This window comes from Sebastes fasciatus, chromosome 9 (genome assembly GCF_043250625.1).
Source record: "Sebastes fasciatus isolate fSebFas1 chromosome 9, fSebFas1.pri, whole genome shotgun sequence".
Classification (NCBI taxonomy): domain Eukaryota; kingdom Metazoa; phylum Chordata; class Actinopteri; order Perciformes; family Sebastidae; genus Sebastes; species Sebastes fasciatus.
The window spans coordinates 8,022,926-8,034,770 of NC_133803.1; the positions used below are offsets into that span (position 1 = coordinate 8,022,926).

The following is an 11,845-nucleotide window of genomic DNA, read 5'->3' on the forward strand; positions in this document are numbered from 1 at the left end:
CTCAACTGGCCAAACCAGTCTGCTTCTCATTACCAGTTTCTGCTCATATTCCCTCCACAGCTTTTCCTCCAGTCTACTAGAGGCTGTATACTGTACATCTGTGGGAGCTGAAAGACTTATGAGCTCGTCTGTGTGTGTGTGTGTGAGAGAGAGAGAGAGAGAGAGAGAGAGACAGAGAAAGAGAGGAACACCACTGTGGCCCCAACACACTCCTTAACTGCTACCTACCGCTGCTCTGCCGTTGCCATGGATACAGTGCCCTCTCTCCCCCTCTCTCCCCCTCTCTCCTCTCTCTCGGTGGGTATGGAGGGATGGGGCTGGAGAGGAGAGAGGAGAGAGGAGAGAGGAGAGAGGAGAAGTGGCTCTGGCTGCTGCCTCTGCGTCATATTCATACTAGTGCAGCTGAGAGCTGCCCCCCCTTTCCCCCTCCTCCTCCTCCTCCTCTTTCCTTCCTTCCTTCCCTCCTTCCTTCCTTCTCATCATCCAATTTGCACACTGCTAGATCCCCCCCCCTCCATTTGTGTCTCCTATCTGCATCTGCTCATCACAGTCTCCCTCCCTCCCTCTCTCTGTCTCTCTCTCTCCGCTGGCGCAGCTTGGTTACCTCTGCGTGGCTGACCCGGGCAGACTTTTTTCGAGCGAGCGTGGGCGCAGAAGAAAGAGGAAGACAAAGGTAAGCGTTGAGATGGAGGATGTTTAAGAGTGTTTGTGTGCAGAAAAGAAAAGGAGTGGAGGGAGGCGAGTGGGGGGGTCGCAGAACAGCTGCAAGACAAAAGACTGAGAGGTGAGCATTAATGGCACAAACTCACCTGAGATAACAAGTATGCCACCAGGAGCTTTTTGGCTGGGAATTAGGAAGGTTGTCAGTGCATGCGAGCAAGTGTCTGGCTGCTGTCAGAGGACAACATACCAAGAGTGTGTTAGTGTGCGAGTGGATGTATACCTCAGTAAGCTGTCTGTCACATAGTGTTATGGAAGTGCTGCGTGTTCCCACAGTAGAGAGAACGGAGGGGAACTTCATTATTCTCAGAGCAGCTTTTTTGAGCGATGTGCGGATGTGTTGACAGAGCGGGAATCTCTGGATCTGCAAGAGTAGGAGAGTGAGAGGAAGAGAAGGAGACAGCACGCCTGACAGTGCAGTCAGTGGTGAAGTGCTCAGCTTCAAAAGCCTAATCGCTCCTGGAAACAGAAGCCATTTCCCAAATCACATTCACGCACCCCTCCTCCTTTTCTCCTCTCTCTCTCTTGCTCTTCTGTTTCTCTCTCTTGCAGTGTTGGGGATGCCTCACTCTATCTCTCATATCTGCCTTTGTTCACCATTTTACAGTAGCAGAATCTTCTGTAAATGTCAAACCCGCAGATTGCGACCTACAAGGCGAACAAAGGACCGAATGGCAACAGAATTGCAGCGAGAGATGAGAGAGGACTCAGAGAGAGACAGACCTTGTTGAAACAGAAACAAAAAGTGTGTGTGTGTGTGTGAAGTGGAAACGAAAAGAGGGGGAGAAGACAAGTAAGGGGAAAAGAAGAGGAGGCCCGCAGGGTTGTTCATTGTGTCTCGGCCCTGAGAACAGTGTCTGACACCGTGTATGACATTTAACTGTGATGCCTCTGCCAGTGCGCTGGCGTGTGGGGAGTGCGCCTGTCAGCTCTCGTTTCAGTGGAGACAGTTGTTTGTCTTTTGTTACTGTATCGGTTGTAAGTGACAGACAACAGAGATCTGAGGTTTGTTAAACTGGGCTTCAACTCACTTGGGGGTGCTTGAGGATAGATGGTGATACTAGACCAGTGGTTTGATGTACTCCCACAGCCCTCCAAGTACCCTTTCATACACACATATTTGGATCATCCGTCATAATTTTAAACCGGATGGTATTTAACACCATTAATTATATAAAAGTGAATACTGTTACAACACATTTTTCATACAATTTAACAAGTTTGCATTTGCACGACCACCACTTGCATTGACAGAAGTTGGACATCATTTTACCAAAATGTAGCCATTTCAGCCAGTTATCCATCACTTTCAGCTCAGTATTTCAACTAACTAACCGAACTATTTGAAGTGTTTATTCATTAGCTTTTCACCATTTTTCCATCACATTTAGCCATTTATTTCAACCGTTCATCCATCACTTTTTAGCAAGTATTTCAATTACTTTTAGATAAGTGTTTAGATTTCTCTGGTTACTTGTTAACTAGTTTCATACACTCTCAATTGCAACATGTAACTGACTCAATATGTGGAAATATTTTCTAATGAAATTGGTACAAAAAAAGTAGAGTTACTCTACAGTCTTTACAAGTACTCCCTGGCAACTGTAAAATACAAATAACCTTTTTGGGGGAATCACTGCAGGCTACTACATAGTGCTGCAACAATTAATTGATTAGTTGTCAACTATTAAATTAATCGGTTTGGGTTATTTTTTATGAAAAAACAGTAAAAACTCTCTAATTCCAGCTTCTTAAATTTCAATATTTTCTGGTTTCTTTACTCTATGACAGTAAACTGAATATCTTTGAGTTGTGGACAAAACGAGACATTTGAGGACGTCATCTTTGGCTTTCGGAAACACTGTTTTTTTTTTTTTTTTTTACCATTTTCTGACATTTTATAGACCAAACAACTGAACCCCGCTATATTGTAGTCCATGCTGACAGTCTTGATGTATTTTTTGCAGCCAGTTAAGACTGAAGTTGTATTTTCAATTTGTACTTCTTGCATTCTGTCCCAATGACTCAGTGGTACTGCTCGTTCTATTATCCATCTGACAGGATCAGGTACACGAGCAACAAAGACATCCAGCTCATGGGAGTCAGTTATGTGCTGGTGTGTTTGTGTAGCGAAGTGTGAGATTATGAGATTATTGGCTCGGAGAACAGGCACGCTCGAGCCAAGAGGAGAAGTTATGGGATGAACGGGAAGGGGAAACCAGAGACGTGGAGGAGGGAGAGGAAATGAAACAAAATCACATCAAGCTGCAGAAAAGGTCGAGGTAATATCAACAGGGTGAGGAGATTAAATTGACAGAGTGAAAGTAAGATTAAAAAGAGTATAGAAAAGAGTATAGAAAAGAGGCTGCTGGGGCAAACAGTCTGCAGTCAACTGTTTACATGCAGCTCCTGTTGGGTGTGAGCGCGTGCACGTCCGCGCTCTTCCTGCCTCCCATGGGTCTCCAGTGTCCCTGCGCTCCAGGTGGGCTTTGCATTTTTAATCGATACTGTCTGTAGTGATTAACACCAGTCTTCGCTCGGCAGCAGAAAAACAGACGGAAGCAGCGAGAGGGAGAGGGAGACAGAAAGAGAGATGGAAATCTGTCATACAGGAGGCAGGGTGTATGAGCGAGCGAGTGTGTGTGTGTGCATGTGTGTTTGTTTGGCGGTAATGACCCTCTGCCTCTGGGCTCCTACTGAGTATGTTTATCTCCCACAGCAGCGCCGGGCAAAAATGGACGATGCATCACTGCCACACACACACACACTCACACACACACACTCACACACACCTTGTGCATTCTCTCTCTTTGCTCTAATTGCCTCCCTCTTGCATTCTCCCCCTTTCACAAACACATGAACACACACAGTCCATATTACTTACTCCAGTCTCACATTATGTAAAGGCTCTTTCTTCCTGTTTCACTCCTCTCTCATTTTCCCGCCCACTTGTGTTGCAATATGCCTATTAATGATGCAGCTAGAGCACCGCTGCCAACTTCCTGCCTCTGACAGAGAGAGAAAGAGAGAGAGCGAGAGAGAGAGAGGAGTGTAGTTGTGGTGTACATGCCCTGCTTTGTACCACTCCCTCTAATCTCTCCACCCCTCTGTCTGTGTTGTTTTCCTCAGAGTTAGCCCATGCGAGCAGCAGCAGCGTGTGGACTGAGTGCAGCTGTTTCGTCCAGAGCAGAGCCCAACATGTGAGAAGATGTCTGTTGGAGGTTGTGCTTGTCCCGGTGAGTGCCTATACTCTCTTTCTCTTTTCCGCCTCTCCCCTCTTTCTCTTTTCCTCCTCCGTCTGTTGTGCTCAGTGGTGCTGTCAGAAAGATGACTTATGTAAAAGTGCTGCAAAGCCGCCTAGGGCCAGCGTCAAGCTGTGTGAGTTTGTGTGTGTGCGTGTGTGTTGGTGAAGCGGCGCTACACTCTCAACACATGTCCTAAAACAAGGTTATGGACTGAGGCTACCACACTTTTAGGGATTGAGTTGTTCAGCAGACCCTCTCAGTCACGCTAGCGTGCTGTGCAGCAGATCAATGGCTCTTTGAGTTTTGCCACGTACAGAGACACTGAGATATCAATAAGCACTTCACTTGCTTCACTCCTTTTCTCAGCTTTTTCCAGCCACTATAGGTCTGCTTCCCCATTATTTGTGCTCTTATACGTCTGGAGGAGTTGGTGGAAATCACTGCTTACTGTAGAAGAACAGATTTTTTTTTTCTTCATATTTGTCCCACAGGGCAGAACGGGGAAAGACGCAAAAGTACTTTACTCACTGCAAAATGGTTTAAAGCTCTCTCTTGATGAGTGTAAACCATTAATGATGGTATTTAAGAAGATTTAACTAAGAGTTGAATTTGCTCGGAGGAGTTAAGCTGCTGTTTGGATATTGGGCAGCTCTTTGTCATTGTGACTTTGCATTCCTGCATATTTTTTAATGCAGCTGTTACGCTCGACTTGGCTTTTTCCAGAAATCAACATTCTTGAGCTTAAAATACATAAAATATGGTTTACTGCCATTGTTATGGTGTCTTACTGGTACTCCACACTCTGCTCTTGTGCTACAGTGTCAGAGCAAAGGAAACCTTCTGTCTGCACATGTCAGTCTTTGGCAAGAAAATGTTGTGGCCATTGTTATCAAGTAGATCTTATAATCCATTTTCTCCCATATAGAGCGTTTGATCCTTTTTGACTTTGGAGCAATTTCTCTTCAACGGTGCCCCAGCGAGAGCGGCCCGGCTACAGAGACGGTTGCCTTGTGAACAGTGAAAGCCTCACAGCGCCAGGGGACGGGCTCTGCGCAGCACAAGGGAGCGAGTAACAGATAGAAATTGAATCGTAGCATCTGCTCAGGGGGATCTCAGAGAGGGCAGATTGAATTAGGGTGTCAGAATCATTTTAATGGGGTTGCTCTGATTCATTGGTAGTCGCCTATCAGATGGAATAATATCAGAGAGGCCTCCGCTTGATGTTCTCCTCTCAGATCTTTTCTCTACTATCTCGCTCCCTCGCTCTTCTCCGCTGTAGTTTTCCAGGATATCTGCCTCCTTCGCTCCCTCTGTTGACAGACGTTTTACTCTGGAGCAGAAACTTTTAATGACATCCACATGTTTTTGAAGGATGTATGGTGAAGCATAGAGATCTCTGCCATGCATGTTGTGCACTCACAGGTTTACACATGCAGGCATGCGTGCACATGTGCAGCCCGCGCATGCGGCCCGCGCACACACATAACACCTTCACGAGAAGCCTGCTAGGACAAGTTTAGGCTGGTGGATCTGTCAGATAACCACAGGGCAACATTGATCAACACCGGTTTCTCTCTCCCCTCGCTGTGCATGCGCTGTAAATCATTATATTTGAAGGCTGGTTTGTTTACATTCTTGTACGATGGCGGATAGAAGATCCTCCCCGTCCTTTGTGTGTGACTCTGCAATCGGAAAAACAAATCCTCTCTCATTCTACAACACTTTCTCTCTTCATCTGGTCCCGTTCGTCTTTGTTTTGTTATCGGGTTCAGAGCGTTATAGAATAGAGGAATGTGAACGGAGCGGTATTTGCATGTGGCAGAATGCGAGCCGTAATACAGAACAGACTTCTCATGTCTGTCTAGTTCATTGACAACCCCGTGACATCCTGCTGTTGTTGTGACTTTGCCGTGAATCAGCCTTTTTAAGGCTTTGTTCGGCGCGTGAAGGAGATCCGTCCTAACACAGTGGAGCCAATCACATCCTTTGTTCAGACTAAATGGTAAAAATAGATTGCCTGTGAGCTGAAGATACCCCCCCCCCCCCCCCCCCCCCCCCCCCCTCCATTCTCACATGCACTCAAGCATGCGCTCCCCTCTGCTCACCACTCTCTCCATCTCTCACCCATCTCACTCCAACCCCTCCCTCCCCATTTCTGCCTTCCTCATCTCACTCTCTCTCCCCCCTCTTCCTCTTCCTCTTTGCCCTCCTCTCTCTGTCACTCCCTCATCCCTCCTTCACTGCCTTTTGCAGTAACAGTGGTGTTACCTCATGCAGAAAGTCACATGGCTCCTGATTGGAGAAAAGTGACTTAAAGCAAAGCCAAGATGGCAGCCAAACAGCCAGGGCTTTTTTTGATTACCGTTACACAACAACACGACTGCCTCAGCTTTATCTCGCTGCGCTGAAAAGCCCGTGCCTCTCTTTATTTTTTTCCCTCCCTTCCCTCAATTCTTCACTTCTTCTCTTCTCCCCGTCCCCTCCTCTCTCTACCCTAGTGAGTCTCTCAGATCTTGTTTGCTAGATCAAAATGGCTGTATGTGTGCAGAGGCAGAGAGAAAGAAGGAATGCGTGGGAGACAGCGATGCTGGGGAGTCAGAGAGATGAGGGGGGGGGTGCAGAGCGGAGACGTGCTGTAGTGATGTCACATCTGCTGCAGGCCGACAGGATGGCAGAGGAAAGCTGGCATGTGCCACAGCCGGGAGGAGGGGGAGAAGACTAAACGTGTGGGAAGGGAAAAATGATTTTCTATCAAAGCACACCTTTTATTTGTGGGAGATGTGCAAGCCGCAGAGTCTTTAAAACATGAAAGCAGGTTTGGTACTGACTGAGGTAGGAGGTGACGCTAACAGAGCTCAGATTGAAACAGAGCTGTGCTGAACACAAAAGGTGTGAGGGGGACAGCCGCAGAGTTATTTGAAAGCTTTGTGCCACATGTGTGTGTGATGTTGTGTACATATTGCGTAAAACCAGATAAGGGGTGTCACGATACACCGGTACTGACGATAACCGTGCTATTTAAGCAATGAAATATTGATATCATGTTAATAATACACATATGCTAATATCGTCTAAATAATTCAGCTCCTCTTAAAGGACCAGTGTGTAACATTTAGGGGGGTCTATTGGCAGAAATGGAATATAATATTAATAAGTATGTTTTCTTTAGTGCATAATCACCTGGAATCAAGAATGGTTATGTTTTCGCTACCTACGTAACAAAACATACGGAGCGTTTCCTCTTCACGGAGCCGGCTGCCATGTTTCTACAGTAGCCCAGAACGGACAAACCAAACACATGGCTCTTGTAGGAGCCAAAATGTGCATTTAGCCTGTATTTTTTATTATTATTTGTTTAGGCTGCACACGTTCTTTTGGTTAGTATTTAATATTTTGAGTATAATTAATTTGCCAGAAAATAGACAAAATGCGCAATAAAAACAAAGTTATAGATGAATATGATTGATAGCATTACTATCTATTTTTTTAATTTTCTATAGATATCACGATAATATCGTTAATGTGAATTATTTTGGCAACACTAATTGTGCAGTGAAAATCTGTTTTTGTGACAGATTTATTTATATATATATATATATATATATGTTTTTTTACAAACTTTATGAATGTATCTTGAATAAACCAGCCTGTTTGAGCTGGTTGGTGTCGAAGATGAATTGTGCAAACAGACTAGATTTGATAAAGTGTATGCAAATCAAGGCAAATGTTGACATTTTGTTAAAGGGAAACAGAGATGATATTGTGCTTTGGACAATAAAGTCAGACAAAGTGTTTCCCTAAACTGAAAAAAGAGACTTGAATTGATGATGTCAGAAAGTGGAGGTGGAGTTGGTGCATTTACTTGGAATTAGAGATGGGACATTAGAATAAGTGTTCAGGGCTTCATGTTGTGAATTAGATAAAGTGTCCCTTTTTCCAGTAAACCCCGGTGCTGTGTCATAGTTGTTTCATTATTCACTATCTGTGGAGCGGCTCCAAGATTAGGCTCTAAATAACATCATCGCTGCAGTCTGTCTCTCTGTTGTTCAGTTTAAGAATGGACATTAAAGCTGAGTGGTGCAGTATCATAAGAATACAAGTGTAAAGTCTGTTTTATGGTGGATTTTCTTTTTTTATAACACATTATAGAAGTGAGTTTAGGTGAGAGATTTTATTCAGGATGTGTCATTTCATTCCCTGGATGTTGGCACAACAAGAGAATCAGTATAAATGACCAAACCTACAGTTTAAACTGCACCAAATCCTGTCTGTCAACAACAATCCTCTGGATTGGGCTAATTCTGCCTGGATCCAGATCAGTGACCTCTGTCATTGCAAGCGTCCACAAACATTCACACACCATATCCTCCATCCTTCCTTTATCTTGAACACATGCTGTTTGACTTCCTCCTGTCAGGAAGCCACAGTCGCATCCTCTGGGTGCAGTCTGTGTTCGTTCTGTCTGCTGCCTTGTTGCTATCACTACCAGTCAGGTGTCACAACAGTTTCCCTGACAGGTTTGTGCTTCCACTGTGGCGTCTAGAAAAGCACCGACAGGAGTCTGAACACGCTGTTCACCAGCGCTCTCTTCAGATTTCCTCAATACTGCTTCACTCTCTCTGTCATTGCATACAGACACAATACGTTGGAGGGTTTAGGATAAGGCTTTCAAGGCATGTTTACACGTGTAGGGTGTATACAGATCACCTCAGTTTCTTTATCAAGGTCAGTTTCTTCAAGTGTAAAAGTTGTCTAACTGTAAGGTTGTTTGAGTAATTAACCAAATAATTAAAAATCTATTTTGTATTTTTCTGTATTAGAGACCACATTATTATTTTCCAGGACGATGCATGGAAGGTATTTCAGTGTTAATGCTATGCAGTCCACCTCTGCATAAAATAGTACGTGTAAAGTGGTCTTAATAGGAGCTAGGGATCTATAAATACACGAGGTCGTGTGCAGTACAACACTAGTTTCCCAGCGACTAAAATAGGACTTAGTTCCCATGTATATAACCGCCATATTCTGATTCCACCTTCAATGTTATCGCACCTTGCCAGTCCTACTCGCCAGGTACTCTGTGTGTATGTTTGTGACTCTTACTGAATACAGATGAAATAGGGTCCAATTGTCAGGACTGAAACACTCCCACAGTAATGTATGCAATATCCTATATTTTGTGCCGTACGATACACACTTCCCTTTGTCCCATCTTTATTGGTTCTGTGTGATGATAATGCAGATAATGCAGATTACAAATGTCTTAAAATATAGAAACTATAGTACATGTTAAAGTTATTGGTTGTTATAATCATGGAAAAGGCAGAAAAAGATCATAACTACCTGATAAAAATGAGAGATTTTATAGTTTTTGTTAAAAAAATAAATATTAGTTGTGATTAGTGCACAGTATAAACTCCTGGATAAAGTTCATTTTATTGTATTCTACTCTTTTCTATTCTGAGGCATGATGATGTTTGCAGCATTTGCCAGCAGAGGGAGATGCTGTTCTGTCACATCTCTTCTTGTGTCAGTCCATCAACACTGAACAGACAGCAGACTGGAATCATTGTTTTCAACAAGAGATCCTACATTTAGGCCTATGTTCCAACAAAAAGTCTTCCTTTTTGTCCCCCCTGCAGCTGTTTAATCATTTATTTTCTGTCATAACTTCACAGCCAACTCTCTAAATCGGACCAGATTTTTGAGTTGCATCTTTTTTTTCTAAAATGTAACCAATGATGTAGTGCACAATTCACCAGATATTTTTGTCGCACTCCAATCTGAACACAAGCTGCAGATGATGCTGTATATCCCTGCTCTAAGCCTGACGTGGGGTTTATGCAGTAAGTGTGGGTCAGATGTGTTTACTCGCTCAATGAAATGCATTGCTTCGCTTCTCTCATCTGCTCTCCCGACTTATATAATTCTACAAACTGACTGGCAGCTCAAGTGAAAGCCTCGACAAATTGAGCTTTAAAAGCACTTTGAGACCACAAAAGGTTTTCCGGGCTTCAAATATATTGCTCTTGTAAACATTAGAGTGGTTATTGATTAAAAGTGAGGCTGCAGATTATACCCTTACATAATCTGAGGCTCAGGACTGAGGATTTGAGTCATCAGCCAAGTCAAGTCATTTTTCGTGAGCCTTTACAAAGTTGGCTTGAATTAAACAGCCTGTTTTAGGTAAGTAGTCTTTGTTGCAGATTTAATGAAGAGTGTAAATAGAACGTCTGATTGCTTTCATTTTTTTGATTGTTACGGTCAGGACAGACTGTACAGTACTGGATGACCGGTCCAGTGCTAGTTCACATAGTTCCAGCAGCCCTAGCAAAAATAATTTCACTGCAGTCACTTTGACTGATTATTATGACTGAATTAGGTTTCAATGCACCATACAAAGATTTATAAATGCACCAAGCCGGAAAAATATTCTCAATACTGCAGTTTCACAGGATGTAACCCTGACAGTTATTGGTCTGTGGATGAAAGCAGTTTCCAAACTCAAAAAATCTAACATAATTTCATTGCACTGACATCTATTGTTTATATTTAAAATGTAACCTTTATACTTTATTATTCCTCATGAAATGTGATGAGATATACTGAGGGTCTATACTTGTAGGTCCCAGACTTTCTGTTAAGTAGATATTTAATACAATCTGGCAAAATCCTTAAAATGGCCACATGTTTAGATTTATGGCGGTCGTAATCCCTCCTAACAGACACGGGTGTCATCCAACTTTATTAGACACTGTGACATTTTAAAGACTGTATTGTCATAAGTTTGAGAGCAGAGTGATAGTTTGTATCTGTAAGTGCATCATGTCTGTTTTGTAACAATGACGAAATATTGTAAACTTAACCTCTTAAACTCCACTGATCCACCAGTTGGTCACTCATTACAAACTCATGCTGTGCAGCCAAATATTATTCAAACCCACCTTCAACTTCTAAATTCTAGTGGAGACTCCAACATTTCCAAAAATACCTACTGTAATGCATTTTGTGTGTATATTTATGTGTATAAAACTATGGTTCAAGGTTCTTTATTTGTTATTTGTCAATTCCAGTAAAGCAGTCATCGGCAATGAAAATCTTTGGTCTCAGGTGCTCATAAAATATGTATATATAAAAGGGGAAATCACACAAGAAAAAGTAAAAGCAAAACGATAATCTAAGGCATAGAATGGTGCAGTTAAAATATAGGGCTTAAATATAAACAATTATACAAAAATAGTAATGTAAATGTAAATTCTTAAATACGTAATTTTGCAAATATTAATAATGTATAATACTTCCATTTGACAGAATGGTGAAGTGATAAAAACATGAAACCAGCTGACACAGTGTAACCATCATATAGCTTCAATGAAGAGTTATAGCGGGACAGTTAAGCATAACAATTGTGCATTTTGCGATAAGAGCAACAAATTTAGCACAGATGTATGATTTCCAAGGTGTGTTCAAGCTGATTAGATCAGATGTCAGAAGATCACAGACATGTTTTTTTCCCCTCTTTATTATTTAAAGGAACTTTTTAAAAGCTTTTAACCTGAGAAAAAATGCAAAAAAACAAATTAAGGGAGCATGGTCAATTCAGGGTCAAAATTCACCCCCGTGCCTTTATGATAGAATGACAACCAATACACCTATAGAACAGTGATATAGTCAGCTTTCCATCAGTGCATTTATCTTTTCATTAGCAGTAAAATTGACAAAAACATGTCTATGATCTTCTGACATCAGCTTGAACACACAGAAAATCAGTTTTCTGCAACATTTTGCAATATTTAGAGCCTATTTGGTGGCCTTTTCGAAAAAAAAATGGCCCCCAGGGACCAAATTTCCCAGTGCCCCGATCTATATCTTTTCATAAC

General features: G+C 42.6%; 1 protein-coding gene across 3 annotated transcripts in view; it reads left to right on the forward strand.

Annotated features, from left to right (window-relative positions):
* The first annotated feature begins 389 nt into the window (after window positions 1–389).
* The window catches only part of ldb1a (LIM domain binding 1a), a 27,531-nt gene continuing 16,075 nt past the window's right edge, over window positions 390–11,845 (forward strand). Inside the window, exons 1-2 of one of the 3 annotated variants that reach the window (XM_074645767.1) lie at window positions 390–673; window positions 3,850–3,956. In XM_074645767.1, the coding sequence (XP_074501868.1) occupies window positions 3,929–3,956 (28 nt within the window). In that variant the 5' untranslated portion in view covers window positions 390–673; window positions 3,850–3,928. Of the gene's footprint in view, window positions 674–3,737; window positions 3,957–11,845 lie in introns of those variants that run through there. The other 2 variants (XM_074645759.1, XM_074645765.1) reach the window with 2 other exon arrangements.